This window comes from Papaver somniferum, chromosome 8 (genome assembly GCF_003573695.1).
Source record: "Papaver somniferum cultivar HN1 chromosome 8, ASM357369v1, whole genome shotgun sequence".
Lineage (NCBI taxonomy): Eukaryota > Viridiplantae > Streptophyta > Magnoliopsida > Ranunculales > Papaveraceae > Papaver > Papaver somniferum.
In genome coordinates this window covers 160,934,074-160,961,647 of record NC_039365.1, presented here as the reverse complement: position 1 = coordinate 160,961,647, position 27,574 = coordinate 160,934,074, and the positions used below count along the sequence as shown (strand labels likewise).

The window sequence follows — 27,574 nt, the reverse complement described above, 5'->3', positions numbered from 1 at the left end:
ATATCAACAATTTCAGATCTGATATATTGATTCAAGATCTGAATAGGTGATCATCCACTTTTAACAGACTCCATTTTGTGTGTGATCGATTATTAGTGGAATCAAGTTACTTGTACAGGTACTTTGAAGACTAAAGATTGAAGACTAGAATAATTGTTTTCTTTATATTATGATTTTTGTAATAACTTTGCGCGCACTTGATTGACTGGGATCCGACGAGATTATTTATCTAGTATAGACTTTTAAGCTTGTTGTACAAAATCAGTAATTTATCTTTATGTTTCTCTTTGAGATATACTTTGATGGTTTGTCAAACAAGATTGATTATTTCGGTAATCTTGATCTTAGTTGATCTAACTGGACTTAAACGAAAGACCTTTTGTGCTCAACTTATCTCTGATTATCTTGTTTGATCTTGGAGATTGATAGAGAGGTTACTGAAACAAATTAGTCCTTTTTTATTTCTGATAACGTTCTAAAGGATTTGAGTGGTAAAATACTTCACAGCAGATGAAGCGACTTAAAATAGTGGACTCTATCTTAGGATTAACATGCCTAGATCAGATTGGTTGTAGGCGCAGGAATATTGAAGGAACTGAGTAACTTGGAGTTAGTTTACTTGGTATCAACTATACAAAGTTGTACCTAGAGCTGCACAGAAACCGGACCGCAACCAGGGAACCATACTGGAACCGAAAAACACGGACCGAAACCGATTTAGGGTACATATGGAAGGATTCTAATTTTAAAGGGTACGGTGTATAAGAGGGTACAAGTTATACTCATATTATCGACCGAACCTAAGAGAACCGGTTAATACCAACCATTAATTTAATATGATATATCTAATCCTTGTCATCCATGTTATGTTTAGATTATCTCTCTCTCTGTTTTTCAGTATTACAGTGAGAGTCAGACTCTCCTGCTTGCATTGTTTCAGAAAAAAAGAAAAAAATGACATGGTTTTCATCATCTTCATTACATCCTCCTCCAGTTCCAAAGAAACTTCATGCCCTAAATCAATCAAAGTTAATTGGATCTCTTCACCAACATCTATCTTCCTCTAATCGATATCTCAAAGGATTCGTATTTCTACCAACTACTGGCAATAATACTACTACTTATTATGAGGGGGATGAGTCTAATGATCATGAGGTAAATGTATTAGAGCTGCAAGAACTTTATGGGTTGTTTCCGATCAAAAAAGAGAAAGAAGAACTGTATGGGTTGTCTTCTCATAATAATCTTGGTAAGGATCGATCTATTTCTCCTGTAGAAAACATGGAAAGGGTTACTTTAGAGAAAAGTTCTTATAATAATGTTGTTCATGGTGATGAGTATGATTCAATGATGACAATAGTGTTCCACGATGATAAATATGTATAAAGTAATATTGCTTATAACTTCTTGTAATAATTCACCTCCTTAGGTATTTTGATTAATCAATTTTCGTTCAATTTTATGCATAACTTAATGATCGTTAACTTTTGTTTTTGTACTAGGGTAATTGAGTAATCGATAATTCGTGTTTCTGTACTTGTATATAAGGGAGGTGGAGAACAAAACCGTTACTGTACTGATCACACTGAGCTCTTTAGATCAGTAATTTTTCCTAATATTATAAATTATGATTTTTAAAGGAAAAACTTATATATGTTTTTTTTTATGATTGATAATTGTAACATGTAAAAACCCTAAACCGGACTATAACCAAAACGGTTTTACAGGTACAAGTACTCAAACCTGGATCCGGCCACTAGGAGGTACAAGTACTAGGTTTCTAAGAAAACCTCGCGTCATTATATTACTTTGTTTTTATAATTAAAATAAATACACTTGCATAATAATGAAACACTTCGTTTGACCCCATAGATTTGTTCGGATTCGAACTTACGTTATATACCAAGTGTACATCTTGTTTAAGTAGCTTGACAGTGTTTGTCTGCATTGGATTACACAAGGTGTATTTTATATAGGTTGATATCGTAAATATGATGGTCTACTTGGTACTTTCGTCATTCAATTAGTATTGTAGCAGGCAAACACGATAAGTTATAAAAATCTAAGGTCGGTGTGATCCAACCTATAAGACATGAGTCAAATCAAAGGTAAAGAAAGACTTAAAGACTCAGTTAACGTATCACAAGACTTTAGTGACTCACTCTCTAGATTTAATTTTAGAAATACAAGGGCTTCCTCATCGAGTTCTGTTTTCTTTTTTGAAAATATTTCTGAATATTCTCAAGATGAGAGTTGAACATTTCGAATAGGGGAAGGATACAATGACATGGTTAGAATGACATTATTTTTGAGATACTGACGATATTTTTCTAATAAAACCTAAATGGCATTGAATATGAAGGTTTTTTTTTTGTGACATGCGTTTCTTACAAAACTACACCTTCCTACTAAAACGAGTGCATCCCGAGATTCGAAACCTCACTATTTATGAATTTTATTTTCAACCGTTAATTTCTAGCGGTTGATTTTCGAAGTGATGGATGATGGTCTTACATGTATGAGAAAACACTCATTTTTAGTATGAATGAATATCTTCATGAGGGGAGCATGTTACAACAAAATTAAACTTCAAATTCATTGTCGTTCATGTTTATGAGAAAAATTGTTCCAAAATTTCAAGATGACGTCATTCTAACCATGTCATTGGATCATTCCCCTTCCGAATATACGCATACTGTCAGCTTTTCCATCCACCTTGGTTAAGTCCAACTATTTATTTTCCCTTTACTCATTTCCACGATGACTTCCTACATCATTTTACAGGTTCTTCGAGCTTGGTTCAGGATCGTTTCATTGTTTTTCAAGTTTGTTACATCATTCCCTAAAATGGTCCATCATTCCCAAGTGTATTAGAAGGGGTTAGTGAATTGAGAATTACTGCGAGTTTCAGAGAGATCTCAAATCTCTTGTTTTCCGTCAGAAACTTTAAAAGAGTCTTGTAAACACCCTTGTTAGTGAATAATGACTTTATTTAAGTTTATGAATTTCCAGAAACTTTTTGTTATTGGTTAAAAACATGTAAAAAGTCATTTAAATGGGGATTTGTCTTCGTGTTCTGTTTGTTATTTTGAAAATATTTCCGAGTACACTCGAGATGAGATTAAGTTGAGTCATGTATTCATTTAATCGGTGTTTTAGAAAAAATATGGTGACAGATTGACAGCGGTATAAAAGGAGATTCATACTCCAAAAGAAGAACCATTTTTTGGGCACCTCTGTTTTCTGGTGGGGGACCATTATGTGATAAGAATATGTACCCTACCGTTATAAAGGGTGTCCTAAAAAATGGAAATGACTAACCTACCCTTAACCTAATTTAATTTATAATTAACCTAATAACCAGCTATATAAATAACCTAACAAAGTCAATTAACAAAACAAAATCAAAATTATAACAAACCCATTAAATTCAACTTTATACAAACCCATTATTTTTAGTGGGTTCATCTTCTTCTCTTATTCCCTCTTCTTGGTCGTCGTCAATTCAAAGAAATTTCCACAAACCCGTTACTTGCGATTCTGTTTTGGTTGAAAAAAATGAGTAGTAAGCATCAAAATGAGTTGAAAATGCAAGTTGCAAAGAAAATTTCGGTTAGGAATTATGTGAAAAACTTTGTCGAACTAGCCGAACTCAGCTTTAATGGAGTTTTAGAAAAGTTCGGTTATGTCGTATTTTTTTTCTCCTAGCCAAAATTTTAGTTTGGTTACGTCGCAATTTTTTTCTCCTAACTGAAATTTTCTCTGAAACCTATACATTGAGTTCGATTAAGTCGTAATTTTTTTTCTCCTAACCGAACTTTTTTTTTGAAAGAAAAATGTCCATCAAAGCTGAGTTCGGCTACCCGTGTCTTCAGAAATCTTAGACGAACTACACTTGCATGTGAGTTAGGCTACCTTATCTTCAAATGTCGTAGCCGAACTTTATTGCCATAGACGAAATTAGTTTATAAAATTTTCATTTTTTCAAAAATTTTGCCAATTCAAACAACATTAAATAAATTTGAAGTATACGTATGTACACAAAACCCTCATTTCGAAATGAACCATCTCAAAGAAAAAAAAAAGAGTCAAACCCTCTTCTTCTTCTCTCCCAATAATTTTTCTTCACTTTTAAATTTAACCTAATAATCACTAATTAACTTAACTTAATCAATTAACTAACCAATCATGAAACTAACTAATTTTACACTCATAATTATAAAGGGCAATTTTCGTATCAACATAAATACCTATATAAAAGGCGACTTAGATTTACTTCATGATGACCTTCTAAAATGAAATGATGGTCCATGAAAAAGGAATGGTTCCCGAAAAAACGGTTCCAAAAGAACTCCTCCAAAATATCAAGTATGAAGCCCATTTCAATGTTCATTTAATTTTAATTACAAACAGTAAGCCGTTTCTATACTAGCGCGATCAGAAAGAGAAAGGAAAAAACATCATTCATCAGTATATAGAAGCAAAAAACTGCTCCTACACTTAGAATGACATTTCTAAAGGTTTAAAGATTCTTCAGCAACATTATTTCATGGAAATCAATAATGGTGAAGATATAAAAATCTGGCTGGATAAATGGATTTCAGGTATGAATCATCCGCCTATTCCACAAAATGATAATTTCAGATTTTATGATCAAGGTGCTTCCTCCGTTAAAACAAATTTAGACTCATCATTTATGGTTACCAGCTAAAAGGCAGAGAGGAACCTTCTTATGCATCGTAAGTCCAAAAGCTTCACTCATATCAACTTCCTCTATTTTCATATCCGAAGGCAATTTCCATTCAAAGCCATACAGTAAATTTGCAAGGACTAGTTCGACAAGCACCGCCGAGAAGCTGATTCCGGGACAACCTCTTCTTCCGCCCCCAAATGGTAACAACTGGAAGTCTTGACCCTTATAGTCAATATTACTGTCTAGGAATCTTTCAGGAAGAAATTCGTCTGGGTTTCTCCAATGCTTTGGGTCGGTCGAGATTGCTTTTGCATTGATAAGAACGCTTGTTTTGATTGGAATGTCGTATCCGTTGATTGTGCATTTCTCTCTAGTTTCTCTTGGAACTAATAATGGCGCAGGAGGATGCAGCCTGAATGCTTCCTTAATCACTAACTTCGTGTAACTTAGTTTATGAAGATCACTTTCTTTTACCATCTCCTTAATTCCAATTACCGATCTAACCTCATCTTGTGCTCTCTTCATGGTTGTTGGGTTCCTGATTAGCTCCGCCATAGTCCAAACCAGTGTCGCAGCAGAAGTATCAGTTCCAGCAACAAATGTGTCCTGTAAAATCCATTCAAAGTTAGAAATCATCAGAGTGCGAGGGGAGATATATAATTGAAAGACTAGGAATTAATGATAGAAAAACTAAAACCAACCATGAGAATTCCTTTGATATTATCTCTAGTGAGGCTAATTCCCTGACTAGGGTCTTTTTGCACTCGTAGTAGAACGTCGACAAAGTCCTCCTCAACACCAGTTTTCAATGAACATCGACAAATATGTTCATCGATTACTTTATCATAGAATTCATCCATACGCCCAAAGTTCTTGTCTAGTTTCTTGTCTGATCCATCGAACTTGTGAATCCAACTCATCCACGGGAACAAATCTGCAGTACTAAATCCAGCAAGCAAGTTTTCTGTTTCTTGAAGCGTCAGGTAGATCTTATTCTTGCCATCCTCTTCGTACTTTAACCCAAAAGCAACTCGACAAACTACGTTGTTTATAAGACGAAGCAGCATCTCACTTAGATTGATAGGAACCGAAGAAGAGGAAGATGTACGAATTAGATTAATTGCAAAGGCAACCTCTTCTTCTCTCACAGCTCGGTATGAAAGAACCTTCTTGGCACTTAAGAGCTCCATCGTTGCTATTTTCTTGACTTCCCTCCAGTAGTCACCGTAACGAGAAAAGGTAATATCGGAATAACCATAAGATAGTTTTGCGGGAGCATAAAACATGGGTCGATTTGAAAACACACGATCATGAATTGTGAAGATCTCCTTGGCCATATCGGCTGAAGAGACAACCAAAGTTGGAATTGAACCTAGTTTAAGAAACATCAAAGGACCATATTCATTAGAAAGCTTCTGTAGTGATACATGCGGTAAGTCGTTGCCAAGCTGATGCAAGTTTCCAATTAACGGAATCCTTCTTGGACCTGGTGGTAATCTCGGCCGTACCCCATTTCGTTGTCTTCTCCACAACAGCACCAACAAAGTTGTGGCAAACACAAGTAGAAGAATCAAGAGATGGTAGCAGTAGTCGTCGTGGTAATGAGATCTCATCGTAATAAGCTTTAGCAAGTTCTTCCTTGAGCTAGCTGGGTATTCCATTAAAAAAGTAATCCATACTCAAATGTGGTTCGTATGTTATCTGTTCTGGATCATTCTCATTTTTTCTTTTGCTTGTAATCCATACTCAAATATGGTCCCTACCTTTATTTACAAGAGATAAACCTCGGGGATTTTTATGATATACACCCATTTGATAATGTGTTTTCTAAACTATACCCATTTTTTACAATATTTCTAAACTACATCTGTTACAATAATTCCGTCCGTTTTTTGAATAAAACCTCTAACCACCGTTAGGCGTACCATTTTGTTGTATATAGAGGTATACCATACTTGCTGGATGAGACATGATTTCAACAGTCCACAATTAGCACCAGGTTAATCTTAGTCGCAAAATATAGAGTGAATCGAGTGTTCATCAACTCAACAACCGTTCAGAAGTCCAGTTCAAACAATGAAAGAGAAAAAGTAGAGAGATTCATTGGAGTCGTCTTTTCAAAATTGACTTGTGCAGAACCTTTCGCAAATCGGTGTAGATTTGTAAATTGACTTGTGTAGGTTATCAAATGGGTGTATATTAGAAAAATTTCCATAAACCTTTCTCAACATATCAGGACATGTGTTCAATTGTTGTTGTGTTACTCAACCACCATGCATTAAAGCTTAGACCCCTCATGTTTTTTTTTTTCTCATTTAAATATACAACAGTGTTCTGATCCAAAATAACTTGCAGATCAGCTGACACAAATTGATGTAACGAAAAAAAATTATACAGCGAGGGAGCTTATTTGAGCATGTGACTCCGGTTTAACTGTAAAGAGAAATAACTATAAAGAGAAAAAGAGAGGTAAGTTGTTGGCTCTTTTGTACTTGACCCAAAATTGGAGAAGTGATCTAATCTCCTTCAATCAAAGGCTGGATTATGTCGTTGCCTCCCGAATAATCTGCTGGAATCAATGGCCATACTATTTTCCCTTGGCTCGAGTAGGGGATAAATACTGTCACATGTGAAGCTAGCTAATATGTCCAAGTTTCCTTATTACCTTTATTTTTCGTATTGTATTCCCTCCATTTCAAAAAGATAAAGTGGTTTTATGGTTCTCCATAAAAAAAAAATTGTGCTCATCATTTACGGTTATCAGCTAAAAGGCATAGAGGAATCTTCTTATGCGTCGTAAGTTCGAAAGCTTCACTCATATCAACATTCTCTATTTTCATCTCGGAAGGAAATCTCCAGTCAAAGCAATACAATAAATTTGCCAGGACAAGTTCGAGAAGCACCACCGAGAAACTGATACCGGGACAGCCTCTTCTTCCACCCCCAAATGGTAACAACTCAAAGTATTGACCCTTATAGTCAATATCACTCTGTAAGAACCTTTCAGACAAAATTCGTCAGGGTTTTCCCAATATCGATAGATGGTTCAATGACGAAAACAAGATGTTCCAACAACGAGATTTACCTTTCCACCCATGCACCTTCCTCGTTTTGATTCTTCGTTATGGCACCAAACAACATCCCTCGTCCACATCTTATTAGTTACATGGATTCGAAGAGGATGTTTGTGAGCGTAAATTAGGATCAAACCTATGACTTCATTATTGGATTTTGAGTAACACTACCCATTTTGAGTTGTTTCAAAATTAATCTGATTATTTTTTCGATAAACCGAGGAAGATTTATTTTTTGCCTGAACTTGAAGTTCCTATAAACATATACATGGTATGAAAACTTGCATGCATTCATAGTTGTTGATAATATTTAAGGAAATTGAAAAGAATGAGCATCACAAATCAAAAATGTAATGCTGAGATAGAATACCTAATAGAATGAGTTCATGCTCTATTTATAGATATATAAACTTATTAAATGAAAATATTGAAATGAAAATTTAGCGTTACAAACGATGTTAATTATCTTTCTATTACAAGAATGTGACGACACGTTGCGAACATGAATAAACGATTCATCGCACTTGACGCTGAAACAAATTGATTTTCTTTAATAAAAAAAATGTAGTTTAACTTATCGAGGAAATATATACATAGATACCATCGTTTTTGAGATTTATAGATATACAAATTTATTAAAATGAAAAGGTTGAATGAGAATTTAGCGTTACAAACTATGCTATTTGTCTTGCATATTACAAGAAAACAACGACACATTGCGAACATGTAAAAATAGTTCAGCGCACTTAATGTTGAGCAATTTAATTTTCTTTAATAAGAAAATGTTGTTTAAATTATCTAGGAAATAAATACATAGAGATCATCATTTTTAAGATCTATAGATATACAAAAGTTATTAAAATGAAAAGGTTGAAATGAGAATTTAGCGTTACAAACTATGTTTGTCTTGCATATTACAAGAATACAATGACATGTTGTGAACATGTATAAACGGTTCAGCGCAATTGACGATGAGCAACTTTTTTTTTTGATAAAAAAAATGTAGTTTAACTTATCGAGGAAATATATACATAAAGATCATCATTTTTAATATCTATAGATACACAAATTTATTAAAATGAAAAGGTTGAAATAAGAATCTAGCATTACAAACTATGTTATTTGTCTTGCATATTATAAGAATACAACGATACGTTGGGAACATTTATCAAGGAAATAAATACATAGATATCATCATTTTATAAGATCTATAGATATACAAAGTTATTAAAATGAAAAGTTTGAAATGAGAATCTAGCATTCCAAAATATGTTTGTCTTGCATATTGCAAGAATACGATGACACGTTGCGAACATGCATAAACGGTTCAGCGCACTTGACGCTGAGCAACTTAATTTTCTTTACTAAAAAATTGTAGTTTAACTTATCGAGGAAATAAATACATAGATATCATCATTTTTAAGATTTATTGATATATAAAGTTATTAAAATGAAAAGGTTGAAATAAGAATTTATCGTTAAAAGCTAGTGACTTGTTTTGCATATTACAAGAATACAACGACACGTTGTGAACATGTATAAATAGTTCAGCGCACTTGACGCTGAGCAACTTAATTTTCTTTAATAAAAAATATAGTTTAACTTATCGACGAAGTAAATACATAGAGATCATTATTTTTAAGATTACTTAAGTATATGGAACGTTCCATTTATTGAACCAGATTAAGTCCCGAAGGGATTAGCGAATCCTATTTAAAGATGTTAGAATAATATATAAGATATAGATGCAAACCCAATGTAATAAAGCATGCTTCACACGCTGTCCATTTAACTGATTGATTTTTACTTTGATCCCTTAGTGTATATTGCATTTGGTTTTACTTCTTTTTTGCCCGCGTCTAAGATGTTTTTTCTTTTTTTTATGTGTATATCCTTTGTGTCATGATCGATTTTCCTTTTCTTGACATGTATATGTCATGTTTTATTTTCAAAGATATATTAAATCTAGTTTTGTTTCTTTTTTCCATATGTCTTCCATGTGTATTTTCCACGTGTCATGACAATCCGTGTCCCTTTTCTTGACGTGTATATGCCATGTCTTATTTGTAAATATATAAAGTTCTAAATCCGAAATCTTGTAAGTATAAGCATTGCAAACTATGTGTTGATGGGAGATAAACGATTTGCTGCTTTTTTAGGAAAAGTGAAGAGACGACCGCGCGGAGGAGGACCTTTGGACCGACCAAACTGCTTTAACCTTTTGCAAACAGATGCACTGCACGGGAGCGCTTTGAGTTCGAGAGATCAATATGTAGGACTCAGACCTAAACCAAGACAATGGTTGTTCCATAGTCAATTCACTCACAAGAGAGGATGGGTCGATCTGTAGAAGGGAAGTTGAGAAGTGCGTGAGAACAATGATGATCAAGGATGTGGATGTGGATGTGTTGTGTATTCTGCAGTGAACTGTTGAGTTCGAAATAAGATAAGTTCTGACTGATTGAAGTTTTGCTCTGTTGAGAGTGATTGCTCAAATGATGAAAATTCTTGTGTAGATAAGAATTTCTTCTAGTGTTTATTGTTTGAACATAAACCTAAATCTTACTCTTGTCAAGGGGGAAAGAAGAAGAATCTTTGGACTAACACGAAAAACCAGCAGCACAATCCAAAGTCGGTGACAGTGGTTAGTGAAAAAGATGCTTCCATTGTAGAAGGGGGTGACACAAACACAATAAACGATTTGAACAATGTTCATTATTCTGTATTCAAAACAAATAATCAGGTAGATGGTTGCATTAAGAGAAGGAATGTGACAAATGGAGTTGGGATTGAGATTGCAAAATAAAATCTGACAATTGGGAAAGGATTGGAGAACCTAGATTTACAAGTGGTATCTCCTTTACCCGTGTCAACATATGTTGAGACAGGGTCAGATCCTTGTTTAGTGGAGCAATTGATAATTGATTCTGCTCTGAAAGCATCATCCGCTACAATTGATCAATGTGTAGGGAGCTGTGTGATTGGGGAAAGGATTTTTAAGGTTATTGGTTAATGGGATTCTTATAAAAGTAAGAAAAGCGCCGGCAAAAAGTCAAAACAAATTATAAGAGTTGGTATGAAATTGACTATCAAATCCAAAAATACAAGTACGTTCGTTCCCGAATGGTACTCTTTCAGGTTTTAGAAATTAATCATCTTGGAGAAAACTACAATGATTTAATTATAGAAGATCTTGATAACTCTGCTAATTGATAAAAAGCAATGGTCCTCTTTGCCTCTTCAAGTTGCTCTTTGTTTTTTAGGTTTTACAAGTTACGTCTTGTTTTGTTGACACTCTTTATTTATTTTTTAAATTGTTCTCTACTTTGGATTTTATGTTTATGGGGCATTTTGGCTCTTTGTGTTTTGTATCCGTCCGCACGCAGATTGTGTGCATTTCAATCCATTCTCTTTGATCGATCAAAAAAAATGCCATCCAGGACAGGAAACTTCAACGACTTCGCAAATAGCAGCCACCATGAGAAAAGGTTGTTAATCGGGAATGATCGGGAACGAGAAAAGGATGCGAGAGACAGTTAATTTGTTAGCTTTGATGCTCGTAGAAGTACTATACTAATGTATCTTCTTAAATGGTGAAATACACGGTTACATATATTTAAAAAAAAAAAGAGAAAAAAGAAGAAGAGGGACTTGGGGAATAAACATTAATTGAGATTAAGATCAAGTCGATTTCCGTACATGTATAAAATGGGTGGCAGCGTGACCCAAATATATGGTTCCAGTATAAAACGGTTGCAGGATATGTATGTGCTTGTACAAAAATAAAGATTTGACACCGAACTGGTTGCACAAGTATTTGGTACATCTATAAGACGTTTTGTACAGACGTTATCTCTAGCGACTGGTATATAATAGCAAGGACTGGCACTAACCTTGTACAAAACACTTGTGCTACATGTTACAAATGTTCGGTACAACTACAGACATTGCAGCATCAGTAGTGGCACTAATTTTTGCTGCATGCTCAGAATGGTTATGCGAAACGTTTGAAAATGTTTTTTTACAAACGGTGGCTCCGGTTACTGGTATATATTATGTCCATACAAAACAAAATAAAATAAGAATAATAAATAAATACACATGTACATGCACATGCCCATGAAGATTACAAATAGGTGATCAGGAGACAAATAGGACTAGCTCAAAGCCTCACAAAGAACACTACAAGAGCTAAAGCAAACAACCATCGAAAATTCAAAACACAAGACTAACCGAAACAAATCCATCATGGTTCTCCATCAAAACTAATTTGTGCTCGTCATTTACGGTTATAAGCTAAAAGGCACATAGGAACCTTCTTATGTGTTGTAAGTCCAAAAGCTTCACTAATATCAACATCCTCTATTTTCATCTCTGCAGGCAATTCCCAATCAAAACAATGCAGTAAATTTGCAAGGACAAGTTCTAGAGGCACCGCCGAGAAACTGATACCGGGGCATCCTCTTCTTCCGCCCCCAAATGGTAACAACTCAAAGTCTTGACCCTTATAGTCAATATTACTGTTTAAGAATCTTTCAGGATAAAATTCGTAAGGCTTTTTCCAATATTTTGGGTCGGTCGAAATTGCTTTTGCATTGATAAGAACGCTTGTTTTGATTGGAATGTCGTATCCGTTGATTGTGCATTTCTCTCTGGTTTCTCTTGGAACTAATAACGGTGCAGGAGGATGCAGTCTGAATGCTTCCTTAATCACTAACTTCGTGTAACTTAGTTTATGAAGGTCACTTTCTTCTACCATATCTTTAAATCCATTAAACGATCTAACCTCTTTTTGCGCTCTCTTCATGATTGTTGGGTTCCTGATTAGCTCTGTCATAGTCCAGACCAGTATCGCAGCAGTAGTATCCGTTCCAGCAACAAATGTGTCCTGTAAAATCCAGTAGGGAGGACAGGTTAACAATAATAGTGCAAGGGAGATAACTGAAAGACAAGGAATTATTATATAGATAAGAGAAAATAAAACAAACCATGAGAATTCCTTTAATATTATCTCTAGTGAGGGTAATACCCTGACTAGGATCTTTTTGTTGGAGAAAATGAGTTTATATTGTTTTGATTTTATAGTCTTGGTGGGAATGGAACTTGGGACCTTTGGGTCTCTAAGAGCTCTTACTCATTTTCTAGAAGTGAATGAAATATTTCCTTTAGTCCCACATTGGGCATAACTAAAGAGGAGTTCCACTATATAGTTATTCCTTTATGGATAGTTAGTAAAACAATGTGGCTGGAACAGGTAGGGCGAAATATTTTTGTTTCCACTAAGGGCTTGGGCTTAGGGATCGAGCTCGTGCTTGCGCCATGGTATTTGGTCAACCAAGACTTTCCTTTTTGGAAAAATTTCTTTTGATTTATTTCCTAATCATTTTGAAACTCAAAATAAATTCTGTCTTAAATATGGGGGGCGTGTGACCCGGGTGAATTTATTCTCTTACCAAAAACGTTTTTCTTAACGGATTTATTTACATGGATGTCGACATTTTCTTACCGGTTTTTGAATTTTGATGACAAAATTATGTCAACATCATGGCAGCATTATTTTGCATGCAGTATTGATTCGCACATTAATGTGCATTGATTTCACCCTTTATGTTTGCCTATAAAAAGAATTCGAAACTTTCATTTTCATTTGTGTCCAGAAGAGCTACTATCCTCTTCTTTTCGTCTCTCTCCCTCTGTGTGGTCTTTCTCTTTTCTTTCGTGCTTTGTTGTTGAGTTCGTATGAGTGGGAAAGTATTGTAGTGCTAACAATACTTGCAACGGACAGTTTTATCCTGAATACAACTTGACCACAGGGTATAGGCATCACTCATTCTTGAGGCGTACCGGTCAACTATTGTGTTAAGGACAGCGTGTTAAACACGTGACTCTGTCCTCTGTTTGCTGTCCATTTGAGTGTTTATTTAGCTTCCAGAAATTTTTCTTCTAACATCTTTATTTGAGTGTTTTATTGTTACAGTTGCAACAATCTTAACACAATAGTTATTTTTCTGTCTGTAACAATGTGTAAGAACGATGTTGAAAGGCCTGCAAAGTTCAATGGAAAAGACTTCAAAAGATGGCAATCGAAGATGTTATTTTTTCTGAGTTATCATGAGTTGGATCATTATGTTTTGGTTCCTTTTGATGAGGGTTTGAAGGATATGGGACGTGAACTTGAGTTGGAGGATTGGGTTAGGCAGAACTACATGGACAAAAATCATATTCTCAATTGTTTAGAAGATGTTATGTATGACTTCTATATTGCAAAAGAGAACTTTAATGCTTTTGATTTATGGGATGCTTTGGAGGCAAAATACCAAGCTGAAACTGCTGGAAGTAAGAAATTCTTGGTAGCTAGGCTCTGTGAGTATAAAATGGTGAATGGCAAATCTTTGGTTGATCAATTCCTTGAACTCCAGCAAATTATGAATGAAATTCTTGCGGAAGGTATGGTGATTGATGAAACTTTTCAAGTGTCCACTGTTATCGAGAAATTTCCTACTTCCTGGTCCGAATACAAGAAGAAACTAAGACATGAAACTGCTGAATTTACTATGGTTGATTTGGGTAAGAAGATTCAAGTTGAAGAATTGCTGTTCTCCAAGTACAAAAATGTATCTTCTGCAAGGGACATGTCTAACAAAGATCACGTGACTGAACACAAAGGTTCCAATGCTGAAAAGAACCGAAACAACTCCAAGAAACCTCCAGGCAAGAACGGTATGTTTCAGAAACCCAAATCCAGCATTAATAAAATTAAGGGTGATTGTTATGTTTGTGGAAATCCTGGCCATATGGCGGTTCACTGTAGAAACCGTAAGGACCTTAAAAAGAAAAATAATGCTAATTTGGTTGAAAACAACAAAGATGAATTTTCTGGCACGGTGTCTAAAGTAAATTTGGTAACAAATGTGAGAGACTGGTGGGTAGACTCTGGTGCTACCAAACATGTCTGTGGAAACAGAGATATGTTCACCTCCAATAATAAGGTATGGGAAGGAGAAAAACTCTATATGGGTAACTCATCTGCAACTGCGGTTGTAAAAAAAGGTAAAGTTGGGCTCAAACTCACTTCTGGCAAGACTCTCACATTGAATGAAGTTCTTCATGTTCCGGACATCTGCAAAAATCTTGTTTCTTGTGCTGTTTTAGATGATAAGGGTTTTAAAATTGTAATAGAATCTGGGAAATTTTTTGAACTAAGGGTAAGGATTATGTGGGGAAGGGTTATAAGACTGAGGGTCTGTATAAGCTTAATGTAAACTCTGCTGTTATGAATAAGAATGATTCTTCTTTTTATGTTTGTGATTCTTTGAATGTTTGGCATGGTAGACTTGGACATGTTAATTATAAGTCAATGCTTAAAATAGCCAATGTAGGCTGCATACCCAAATTTAGTTTGGAAAATGAACATAAATGTGAAATATGCGTAGAATCAAAATTTGCTAGAAAACCTTTTAGCAAAAATGTTCATAGGAATTATAACCCTTAGAATTAATTCACTCAGACCTAGTTGACATGAAATCGGTTCAAACTAGAGGTGATAAGAAATGGTTTGTTACTTTTATAGACGACTGTACTAGGTATTGCCATATATATTTGCTTAGAGGTAAGGATGATGCCTTAGAAGACTTTAAGAGGTATAAACTAGAAGTTGAAAACCAATTGAATACTACCATAAAACCATTAGGTATGACAGTGGTGGTGAGTACATAACTCATATATGAGATTTCTGTGTAGAACGTGGCATAATACACGAGGTTACCCCTCCTTATTCACCTCAGTCGAATGGTGTGGTTGAACGTAAGAACCGTACCCTTAAGGAGATGATTAATGCCATGTTAATTAGTTCAGGATTACCTTCGAACTTGTGGGGGGAAGCTGTCCTCTCAGCCTTCTATATCCTGAACAGAGTACCTTTTAAAGGATCAGATAAAACTCCATATGAATTGTGGAAAGATAGACAACCTTCTTTAGCATACTTCAAAGTGTGGGGGTGTTTGGATAAGGTTCAGATCCCTAAACCTAAAGCAACCAAGATATGACCCAAAACTGTTGATTGTGTCTTCATAGGGTATCCTGAGCATACACTTGCATATAAATTTATGGTTGTGAGTTATGATATTTCTGAAATTGGTGTGAATACTATTATGGAGTCTAGGGATGTGTGTTTTTTGAAAATGTTTTTCCATTAAAATCTGACTCTCGTAAGAGAGGTGTTGATCCCCTAGATGTCCCTTCAACCAGTCAGACTTTACCTTTAGAGGAATATGAAGTAGAAATTGATCCTAGGAGAAGTAAAAGGGATAGAACCAAAACCTCCTTTGGACCTGATTTCGTAACACTAGCAAAGTCTGATCCGTAGACTTATTGATAGGCTTTTAAAAGAGTCTAAAAATTATCCCCGGCCAAAAACTTGGTGGGCCCGGAGATATGTATAAAATTAAGCGCAATAAAAACGGGGGCCTACAGTAATACCGCAAGTGCACGGTCGTCAGTTGTAGCTCGTGCAAGTACGGGTCGATCCACAGAGATCGGGTGTGTTTTGGAAGTGTTTTAGCTATTTGGGTTCCTAAATTGCTATTGGGCTATGAAGCCTTTTGGCTTCAATTGGGCTTGGTAGTGAACTAGGCTTTGGCCTTAACTGGGCTTCAGAGGCTTTTGGGTTCAATGGGATTGAGCTAACAGTGGACTGTGGCTGGACTTGAGGGTCTTTGGCTTAGTGAACTGTGGGCTTGGTGAGGAAGCAGCAATGGAGCTGCAGCAGACAACAGCTGCAGAAATGGGGTGGCAGCAACAGCTGCAGAAAGGCAGCAGCAGCAGCTTGGCAGAGGCAACACAAGGAGGGCAACAGCAACAGCAGCTGCAAGAGAAAGAGCTGCACAGCAAGGCCAAGAAAAAGAAGTAGCAATGCAGCAGTGGTAGCAGACAATGCAAAACAGCAGCAGCTGCACAAGCAGTGCACAGCAGCACTAGGAGTGGTAAACAGTGGCTCTAGGCCAAATTGGAAGCAAACCAGAGAAGCAACAGAGTTGCAGGGCAGGGAAGAAACAACAAGACAAAAGCAATGGAAGAACTAAACAGCAAAAACAAAACAAAAGCAAAACAAAACAAGAATGAACCAAGGCCTAAGGCCAAGGGCAGAGTTGTGGTGAAGCTGAAATGAAGCAAGGCTAGGCTAAGGCATTCAGGAGGTATACTAAAAGAATGGGAAGAGAACTAGCTTGCTATAAGCACTAGTTTCTCCCAATGCACAATCAACACTGCAACCTAAGCATACACAAGGAATGGCAAGAAAATCAGCTTGCTATGAGCACTGATTTCTTCCATTACACAATCACATCAATGCTTCAAATGTATCTATCCTAGCATTCCATCATGTAACTGACAGTGACAGGAGCAACAACAAACATGAACACAACTAACTGAACTAACAATGAATAACATCTAAACAGGACACATGTTAACAGGAGATGAAAATAAAAACATTAACAGAACAAAGTAACAAACATTAACATGACAAATTAACAGTGAACTAACATGACATTGCACATTCAACAGAAACATTAACAGGATATTGCAACTTAACACATTGATATTAACAGAACATAGTGATCATGAACTTAAATTGAGCTGAAATTGAACATTTAACAGGACATGAAAGTCCTGGATGTTGGCTAGTCCAAACATCCAGTTTCTCACACTACACCCATTCTCTATTTATAGCTCACAAACACAATTCCCCTAAATTATACAATTAGGGTTTATAGAAAAATCCCCAAATTCCAACAGTGAAATTAACTCACCTAATCTTCAAATTGACGTCGACCCATCCTTTCTCTGACTCTCCTGATGTTATCCACGCCTCCAATTGCAACTCTATTTCACCTAATTTGTCAATTTCACCTCTAGGGTTCCTGACATGGGAGAGGCGTGAAATTGAGTGATTAGGAGGACATAGAGTTGGTGAAAGGGGAAATAATGATGTGGGTTAGGGTTGTTGTGGAGAGTTGGTGGTGTTTGGTGGCGTCAGGGAGTGGTGGTGATGATGGTGGTGCGGCAGGGAAGGAGGTGGTTCTGCAGAGAGGGGGGTGATGGTGGTAGATGGGTTCGATAGAATGGGAGAAGGGGGTTGTTTGGTTAGGTGGTAGGGCTCGGGTGATAGGGTGTTAGTCGGGCGTATCGAGTTTGATGTTCTGCGTCGCTGAGTCACTGGATGCGAAGCTGGTAGGTGAATCGGACGGTGATGTGAAGTGAAGCTTGTAGCGACCGTCAGATTTTTTTGATACAACGAAGTTAACGGCTCTAGATGGGGTTAGGTGTTGTAGTGTAAGGCGGAGATATCAAACGTTGATGAACAGCAAGAGAGCGACCGTTGGATTCAACTACCATCTAATCTGAAGGCTTGGAATTTCAGCGCTGTGGTGCTCGGCAGAGACTTCAGATTTTGATGCTCTATGAAGGAGCGACCGTCGGATGCTTCTGAGAACTGATCTGATGGCTGAGAACGGAGGCGCTTTTGTGTGTAGAAAATGAGGTTGTGCGCACCATTCTTCGCGGCTTCCTTGCGTGATTTCTCCAGGCTTTTCACTACTTTTCTGCTCTTTTGCTCCGCAAGTCATCCGAACTTTGTTTATTGCCTAAAAATGCAAAATTAATTAATAAAAATATTTATTCTTGAAAACAATGAAAATACAGAATATGGGATAAAATGTAGAATTAATGCACAAAAGATGAGTAAAATGCCAACAAAAAGGGATAAATATATACAATATTTGGCACTCATCAAATACCCCCAAACCTGAATTTTACTTGTCCTCAAGTAAAACAAAACTAAGAAAATCCTAACTATACCACTGTCGCTGGTCTCTCGAATGCATTTAGCGTATGCACTAAGCCTTTTAAACCACTAAGTGTCCCTAGTGGACGAGTGAAGTCTCGTGAAGGTTTACCAGAGGTGTGCCTACAAAACCTAAGGACAAAATATAAGCTCATATTCCATCAAATGTGACATGTGCAAAACAGTTTAAGCTCACAGCAAAATGGAGATGTCAATCTAGCTATCGAAGGCACAATCCTAGCACTGATAACAAAAAAAAGACATGTGATAAGAGTGTAAAGTGTATCTACACATGTGTAAAGAAGGATCTGAAGTCATGACTACTAATCACCAAGAGATAGTTTCTCAGGCTAAGAACTGAGGTCGAAATCTAGCTAGCTGTCCGGACTTTACGAGAATTGTGAATGAGTTGGAGGTATTTCACAATTACTCGCGTTGTACATCAATGGCATACACCCTCCTTGCTTATTACAATGAAACAACAAAAATAACTCTTTACATGACTCTTGACAAATCTCTTTTTATTTTTGGAACAAGAGATGATGGAATTGATAAATACTTGATTTTTTTGGTATTTTTTTTTTTTTTTTTTTTTTTTTTTTTTTTTTTTTTTTTTTTTTTTTTTTTTTTTTTTTTTTTTTTTTTTTTTTTTTTTTTTTTTTTTTTTAGAACAAGGAAACACTTTTGATACATAACAAAAAGAAACAAAAATTACATGACACTTTGCAAGAGGTAGCCCTTTTTGATGCACCCAGTTAAATTCGATGGTTGTCTTTCTTAATGTAACCTCCACCTTCTATCCCAACCAACCAAAGAACAAGCTAGTCAAGTTTCGTTCAGTATTCTAAAGTGATTGGCAATCGTAACTTCCTATCAAACACCTTGAAGATCGAGGCCAAACATGTATTGGTAGATCGTGCGCGTGCAAATTTCTTATCACTATGTGAATTGTGCTAGAATCAGGGTGCCTAAATATCTAGACTAAGACTCCTAATAAAAATACATATTTGCACAAGAGTCAACATTTCAAGGTAAATGAGCTCCATTTTTATGATTTTTCATTTTTTATTTTTTATTTTTTGAATTTTTCGATTTTTTCAAAAAGATGGAGTTTTGTTTTCAATTATGGCATATTATCGTGGTATCTACTTTATACCCCCAAACCTAAACTAAACATTGTCCTCAATGTTTAAAAATATGGAAAGAATTAGAATGCAACATATGGAAAGGGACATGCTGAGTAGAGTAAAAGGAGAGAGAATACCCGATTTCGGCGAAAGCAGAATTAAAACTCCGTTATCCAAGGCAAAACTCCAACATATTCGGAGTCACAATGGATGAGCACAAAATATATACAAAAGGAATTTTAACTAACACATTATCTACAAGAAAATTTGGTTTTTTTTTTTTTTTTTTTTTTTTTTTTTTTTTTAACAAAAAATAAAATTTGGTTTTTGAATGGGAGCAAGCTAGAAAATTTGGTTTTAAAATGGGAGCAAAATAAAACTTTTGGTTTAAGATGGGAAATATTTTTTTTTTTTTTTTTTTTTTTAAAAAAAAAGAAAATAAAATTAAGAAAATAAAATTTGGTTTTTAAATGGGAGCAAGCCCACTGTGCAAGCCTCTAATGAAATGGAAGGAAGGCTGCGGCCTACGAAAATCCAAGTTTTAATTTTGAAAGTTTAATTTGGCCCAGTTGGTTAAGGCCCGACGTTTGTTTTAAAACTTTGGTTTCGAGGTCCACTCTTGAGTGGAAGCAAGTCCACAATCAGTTATAAGCTCAGCGGGTTTAAACCCAGAGTCCAAAATACAAGTCCAATGAAAGAATTTAAACAAGCCCACACAAAATAAATACAAGCCCACAAATAAATTATTACAAACCCAACAGAAAATAAGAGAAGCCCAAAAATTGGCTTTAATATTACAGCCCACAATTAAAAAATTGGAAGCCCACAATTCGGGTTCTCTTAAATGGGTTACCTTTTAAGCACAGCCCAGCTGCTCTGATATTGTTGCAAAAACCCAGTTGGTTTTGGTTCTTTTCCTTGGTGGCGTCCCAGCAGAGGAAAAACCGGTTCAGAATCAGCAGGTCCAACAGCAAATGAAATGAAGCAGATGCAGATGCAAATGCTATGAAATGAAGTGCAAAATAGCTAAAGAAAAACACAGATAAAACACAACACCAATCCCCGGCAACGGCGCCAAAAACTTGATAGGCTTTTAAAAGAGTCTAAAAATTATCCCCGGCCAAAAACTTGGTGGGCCCGGAGATATGTATAAAATTAAGCGCAATAAAAACGGGGGCCTACAGTAATACCGCAAGTGCACGGTCGTCAGTTGTAGCTCGTGCAAGTACGGGTCGATCCTCAGAGATCGGGTGTGTTTTGGAAGTGTTTTAGCTATTTGGGTTCCTAAATTGCTATTGGGCTATGAAGCCTTTTGGCTTCAATTGGGCTTGGTAGTGAACTAGGCTTTGGCCTTAACTGGGCTTCAGAGGCTTTTGGGTTCAATGGGATTGAGCTAACAGTGGACTGTGGCTGGACTTGAGGGTCTTTGGCTTAGTGAACTGTGGGCTTGGTGAGGAAGCAGCAATGGAGCTGCAGCAGACAACAGCTGCAGAAATGGGGTGGCAGCAACAGCTGCAGAAAGGCAGCAGCAGCAGCTTGGCAGAGGCAACACAAGGAGGGCAACAGCAACAGCAGCTGCAAGAGAAAGAGCTGCACAGCAAGGCCAAGAAAAAGAAGTAGCAATGCAGCAGTGGTAGCAGACAATGCAAAACAGCAGCAGCTGCACAAGCAGTGCACAGCAGCACTAGGAGTGGTAAACAGTGGCTCTAGGCCAAATTGGAAGCAAACCAGAGAAGCAACAGAGTTGCAGGGCAGGGAAGAAACAACAAGACAAAAGCAATGGAAGAACTAAACAGCAAAAACAAAACAAAAGCAAAACAAAACAAGAATGAACCAAGGCCTAAGGCCAAGGGCAGAGTTGTGGTGAAGCTGAAATGAAGCAAGGCTAGGCTAAGGCATTCAGGAGGTATACTAAAAGAATGGGAAGAGAACTAGCTTGCTATAAGCACTAGTTTCTCCCAATGCACAATCAACACTGCAACCTAAGCATACACAAGGAATGGCAAGAAAATCAGCTTGCTATGAGCACTGATTTCTTCCATTACACAATCACATCAATGCTTCAAATGTATCTAGCCTAGCATTCCATCATGTAACTGACAGTGACAGGAGCAACAACAAACATGAACACAACTAACTGAACTAACAATGAATAACATCTAAACAGGACACATGTTAACAGGAGATGAAAATAAAAACATTAACAGAACAAAGTAACAAACATTAACATGACAAATTAACAGTGAACTAACATGACATTGCACATTCAACAGAAACATTAACAGGATATTGCAACTTAACACATTGATATTAACAGAACATAGTGATCATGAACTTAAATTGAGCTGAAATTGAACATTTAACAGGACATGAAAGTCCTGGATGTTGGCTAGTCCAAACATCCAGTTTCTCACACTACACCCATTCTCTATTTATAGCTCACAAACACAATTCCCCTAAATTATACAATTAGGGTTTATAGAAAAATCCCCAAATTCCAACAGTGAAATTAACTCACCTAATCTTCAAATTGACGTCGACCCATCCTTTCTCTGACTCTCCTGATGTTATCCACGCCTCCAATTGCAACTCTATTTCACCTAATTTGTCAATTTCACCTCTAGGGTTCCTGACATGGGAGAGGCGTGAAATTGAGTGATTAGGAGGACATAGAGTTGGTGAAAGGGGAAATAATGATGTGGGTTAGGGTTGTTGTGGAGAGTTGGTGGTGTTTGGTGGCGTCAGGGAGTGGTGGTGATGATGGTGGTGCGGCAGGGAAGGAGGTGGTTCTGCAGAGAGGGGGGTGATGGTGGTAGATGGGTTCGATAGAATGGGAGAAGGGGGTTGTTTGGTTAGGTGGTAGGGCTCGGGTGATAAGGTGTTAGTCGGGCGTATCGAGTTTGATGTTCTGCGTCGCTGAGTCACTGGATGCGAAGCTGGTAGGTGAATCGGACGGTGATGTGAAGTGAAGCTTGTAGCGACTGTCAGATTTTTTTGATACAACGAAGTTAACGGCTCTAGATGGGGTTAGGTGTTGTAGTGTAAGGCGGAGATATCAAACGTTGATGAACAGCAAGGGAGCGACCGTTGGATTCAACTACCATCTAATCTGAAGGCTTGGAATTTCAGCGCTGTGGTGCTCGGCAGAGACTTCAGATTTTGATGCTCTATGAAGGAGCGACCGTCGGATGCTTCTGAGAACTGATCTGATGGCTGAGAACGGAGGCGCTTTTGTGTGTAGAAAATGAGGTTGTGCGCACCATTCTTCGCGGCTTCCTTGCGTGATTTCTCCAGGCTTTTCACTACTTTTCTGCTCTTTTGCTCCGCAAGTCATCCGAACTTTGTTTATTGCCTAAAAATGCAAAATTAATTAATAAAAATATTTATTCTTGAAAACAATGAAAATACAGAATATGGGATAAAATGTAGAATTAATGCACAAAAGATGAGTAAAATGCCAACAAAAAGGGATAAATATATACAATATTTGGCACTCATCACTTATAGAGAAGCCATGACTTCTTCTGAAGCTCCGTGATGGAAAAAGTCTTCTATTAGTGAAATGGAATCCATCAAAGAAAATGATACATGGGAGATAGTAGATTTACCTCCAGTGTGTAAGACCATAGGATGTAAATGGATCTTCAGGAGGAAACGTAACATAGATGGAACTATTCAAAAATACAAAGCTAGGTTAGTAGTTAAAGTCTACAAACAAAAGGAAGGTGTAGATTTCTTTGATACTTACTCACCCGTTACGAGAATTACTTCCATTAAGATGTTAATTGCAATAGTTGCGGTTCATAACCTAGAGATACATCAAGTGGATGTAAAAACAGCTTTTCTACATGGTGAATTAGATGAAGAAATTTACATGGAACAACCTGAGGGATTTGTAGTGAAAGGTTGTGAAAACAAAGTTTGTAAACTGGAAAAATCTTTGTATGGATTGAAACAAGCACTTAAACAATGGCATGAAAAATTTGATCATGTAATGTTTTCTAGTGGTTTTAAAATCAATGAATCTGACAAGTGTGTCTATACTAAACTTGTGAATGATGCATGTGTGATTGTATGCTTGTATGTTGATGATATACTTATACTTGGTACAAACATGGATGTAATTAATTCCACTAAGAGCATGCTGAATGAGAACTTTGACATGAAAGACTTAGGCCCCGCAGATGTAATCTTAGGGATGAAAATTAGAAGAAATTCTATCGGTTATAGTCTTAGTCAATCTCATTATGTTAAATCTGTGCTTAGAAAATTCAATCATTTTGATTGTAAACCTGCTTATACTCCGTATGATCCTTCTTGTAAACTCAAAAAGAATAGGGGTAATGGAGTATCACAACTTGAATACTCACGAGTTATAGGAAGTATGATGTATTTGATGAACTGTACTAGGCCAGACATTGCTTATGTTGTGAGTAGGTTAAGTAGGTATACTTGTAATCCAGGGCAGGAACATTGGGATGCACTTTTTAGAGTGTTTAGGTATTTGAAATACACTTTGACCTTTTGTTTGAATTATGAAAGGTATCCTGCCGTCCTTGAGGGATTTTGTGATGCAAATTGGATATCATACTCAGAGGAGTCCAAGTCTACGAGTGGATATGTTTTCACTCTAGCATGTGAGGCTGTTTCTTGGAAGAGTTCCAAACAGACCTGCATAGCTCGGTCCACTAAGGAATCCGATTTTATTGCGTTAGATAAAGCAGGAGAGGAAGCCGCTTGACTAAGATGCTTTTTAGAAGACATTCCTCTCTGGCATAGGCATGTGCCAGCTATATCTATACATTGTGATAATCAATCTGCAATAGCTAATTCTAAAAACAGCTACTATAATGGGAAGTCTATTCATATAAAGAGAAGACACGATACCATGAAAAAGATAATATCGAAAGGTGTTATTTCCATTGATTGGGTTAAGTCCAAGGAGAATATCACGGACCCTTTGACGAAAGGTTTGTCCAAGGAGATATTTAGTAATGCATCTAAGGGGATGGGGCTTAGGCTCATTAAATAAACTTGCCATGAAGGATACTCAACCTTGCTGACTGGAGACCCCAAGATCAAGGTTTTGAATGAGACAACTAATTTGTGGCGGGTCAAAGTAAACACTATCAGAAAATTTCATTCTCTGCCCCTTCCCTATGGTGTAGACGTGATAGTGTGACTGCATGTGAAGGATGACTTTTAACTAAGTATTAATGAGTTCTATAGTTTCATTTTAAGATTGAAGTGGGGTGTAGCAGTAAACACTCTTGATGGAACTCACCTATCTGAATGTGGAAGTGGGTCGCTTCCTATGAGAATAGAGCTGATTCTCTATAGCATTCTGAGAAATGGGATTTGTCCAGGGCCAAAAAGGACACAACGACACGAACTTGACAATACCTAGAGAGATATCACGCGTGGTTATTACCGCGGATTACACCAAACGATGGAAGTTCAAGACATCGTGTTCACTGTCTATCAAGTAGTTCCGGCAATTTCTCACTAAGCAAAGGTTCAAGAACTCGTGGACACCTCTTGCCTAAGTGGTATTTCCCTCTTTCCGCTTTCTGATTTTTGTATCGGTATTTCATTCATGTGGGGGATTGTTGGAGAAAATGAGTTTTTATTGTTTTGATTTTATGGTCTTGATGGGAATGGAACTTAGGACCTTTGGGTCTCTAAGAGATCTTACTCATTTTCTATGAGTGAATGAAATAGGTCCTTTAGTCCCACATTGGGCATAACTAAAGAGGAGTTACACTATATAGCTATTGTTTTATGGATAGTTAGTAAAACAATGTGGCTAGAACGTGTAGGGCGAAATATTTTTGTTTCCACTAAGGGCTTGGGCTTAGGGATCGAGCTCGTGCTTGCGCCATGGACTTTGGTCAACCAAGACTTTCCTTTTCGGAAAAATTTCTTTTGATTTATTTCCTAATCATTTTGAAAATCAAAATAAATTCTGTCTTAAATATGGGGGGCGTGTGACCCGGGTGAATTTATTCTCTTACCAAAAACATTTTTCTTAACGGATTTATTTGCATGGATGTCGACATTTTCTTACCGGTTTTTGAATGTTGATGACAGAATTATGTCGACATCAAGGCAGCATTATTTTGCGTGCAGTATTGATTCGCACATTAATGTGCATTGGTTTCACCCTTTGTGTTTGCATATAAAAAGAATTCGAAACTTTCATTTTCATTTGTGTCCAGAAGAGCTACTATCCTCTTCTTTTCGTCTCTCTCCCTCTGTGTGGTCTTTTTCTTTTCTTCCGTGCTTTGTTGTTGAGTTCGTATGAGTGGGAAAGTACCGTAGTGCTAACAATACTTGCAACGGGCAGTTTTATCCTGGATACAACTTGACCACAGGGTATATGCATCACTCATTCTTGAGGCATACTGGTCAACTATTGTGTTAAGGACATCGTGTTGAACACGTGACTCTGTCCTCTGTTTGTTGTCCATTTGAGTGTTTATTTAGCTTCCAGAAATTTTACTTCTAACATCTTTCTTTGAGTGTTTTATTGTTACAGTTGCAACACTTTTTGCATTCGTAATAGAACATCGACAAAGTCCTCCTCAACGCCAGCTTCTGATGATTTACTAATATGCTCATCGATTACTTTATCATAGAATTCATCCATATGCCGAAAGCTCTTCTCTAATCTTGTGTCTAATCCATCGAGCTTGTGAATCCAACTCATCCATGGAAACAAGTCTGCAGTACTGAATCCACCAAGCAAGTTTATTATTTCTTTAGAAACCGAGTAAAATTTATTATTGCCATCCTCTTTTTGTTCATCTTTGTACTTCATACCAAAAGAAACTCGACAAACTACGTTGTTCATGATACTAAGCATGATCTCACTTAGATTAACAGGAACCGAAGAAAAAGAAGAAGTGCGAATTAGATTAATTGCCCAGAAAACCTCTTCTTCTCTCACAGCTCGGTATGACAGAACCTTCTTGGCATTTAAAAGTTCCAAAACCGCTATCTTTCTGATTTCTTTCCAGTAGTCACCATAAAAAGAAAAATAAATATCAAAACAACCATAAGAGAGTTTTGTGGGAGCATAAAACATTGGTCGGTCTGAAAAAACAAGATCATGTACTGTGAGGATCTCTTTGGCGATATCATCTGAAGAGACGACCAAAGTTGGAAGTGATCATAGTTTAAGAAACATCAAAGGTCCATATTCATTGGAAAGCTTTTGAAGTTATATATGTGGTAAGTCATTACCAAGCTGATGCAAGTTTCCAATTAAGGGAAGCCTTCTTGGACCTGGTGGTAATCTCTGTATCCCAGTTCTTTGTCTTCTCCACCACAGTACCACCAAACTTGCAGCAAAAAAAAGGAGGAGAATCATGAAGTGGTAGCCGTAATCGTCGTACGGATTAGTCCACCCCAATCCGACTAGGAACAGATTAGTCCAAAGTTAATTTGAAAATGTGTAAAGACGTTGTTATCCTTCACACGCGTCTCATAAAACTCATGTGCAACGAATTGGAACTGTTTTGTAACTGACACAGTTAATGTGGAAGAGACACGTTGGTTCGAAAAAGAAAACTGAAATTAAAAACTGAAGAAAAAAAACGGAAATGTTAGTAATTTATTTAGCAGAAGAGAGAAGATAAAAAAACTCAGAGAAAAGAACACCAAGAGAGAACTTCAACCTAAAATCCAAAACCGAAAATCAAAACCTAAAGCTTCAAAATCAAACCTTAAATCTTCGCAGAATAGATGAATATAGTGGCAGTAACATAATAGTGACTGCTAAAAAACCAGTTGCAAAGCGAAAATCAACAGAAGAATCTTCTGATACACCAACAACAGT

The 27,574-nt window shown here is 36.7% G+C and overlaps 2 protein-coding genes across 2 annotated transcripts; both read right to left on the bottom strand.

The window, feature by feature from the left end:
- Nucleotides 1–4,362: 4,362 nt before the first annotated feature.
- Nucleotides 4,363–6,430, bottom strand: LOC113303744 (cytochrome P450 71A9-like). The gene is made up of 2 exons (XM_026552824.1): nt 5,395–6,430; nt 4,363–5,299 (listed from the first exon to the last, which is right to left on the bottom strand). Exons 1-2 carry the CDS (start codon nt 6,352–6,354, stop codon nt 4,691–4,693), a joined length of 1,569 nt encoding a protein of 522 aa, XP_026408609.1. The 5' UTR covers nt 6,355–6,430; the 3' UTR covers nt 4,363–4,690.
- A 5,616-nt stretch (nt 6,431–12,046) lies between these two features.
- On the bottom strand, nt 12,047–26,821 carry LOC113306324 (cytochrome P450 71A9-like). The gene is made up of 2 exons (XM_026555275.1): nt 26,303–26,821; nt 12,047–12,655 (listed from the first exon to the last, which is right to left on the bottom strand). Exons 1-2 carry the CDS (start codon nt 26,819–26,821, stop codon nt 12,047–12,049), a joined length of 1,128 nt encoding a protein of 375 aa, XP_026411060.1.
- Between the last annotated feature and the right edge of the window lie 753 nt (nt 26,822–27,574).

What these genes read in the sequence shown, in the direction of transcription:
- LOC113303744 (XM_026552824.1), bottom strand. Translation starts at nt 6,354, where the DNA reads ATGGAATACCCAGCTAGCTCAAGGAAGAACTTGCTAAAGCTTATTACG. An exon ending in ATATCAAAGGAATTCTCATG is followed by an intron (nt 5,300 to 5,394) that starts GTTGGTTTTAGT and finishes TGGATTTTACAG; the next exon opens with GACACATTTGTTGCTGGAAC.
- LOC113306324 (XM_026555275.1), bottom strand. Translation starts at nt 26,821, where the DNA reads ATGTTTTATGCTCCCACAAAACTCTCTTATGGTTGTTTTGATATTTAT. An exon ending in TTGAGGAGGACTTTGTCGAT is followed by an intron (nt 12,656 to 26,302) that starts GTTCTATTACGA and finishes TGGATTTTACAG; the next exon opens with GACACATTTGTTGCTGGAAC.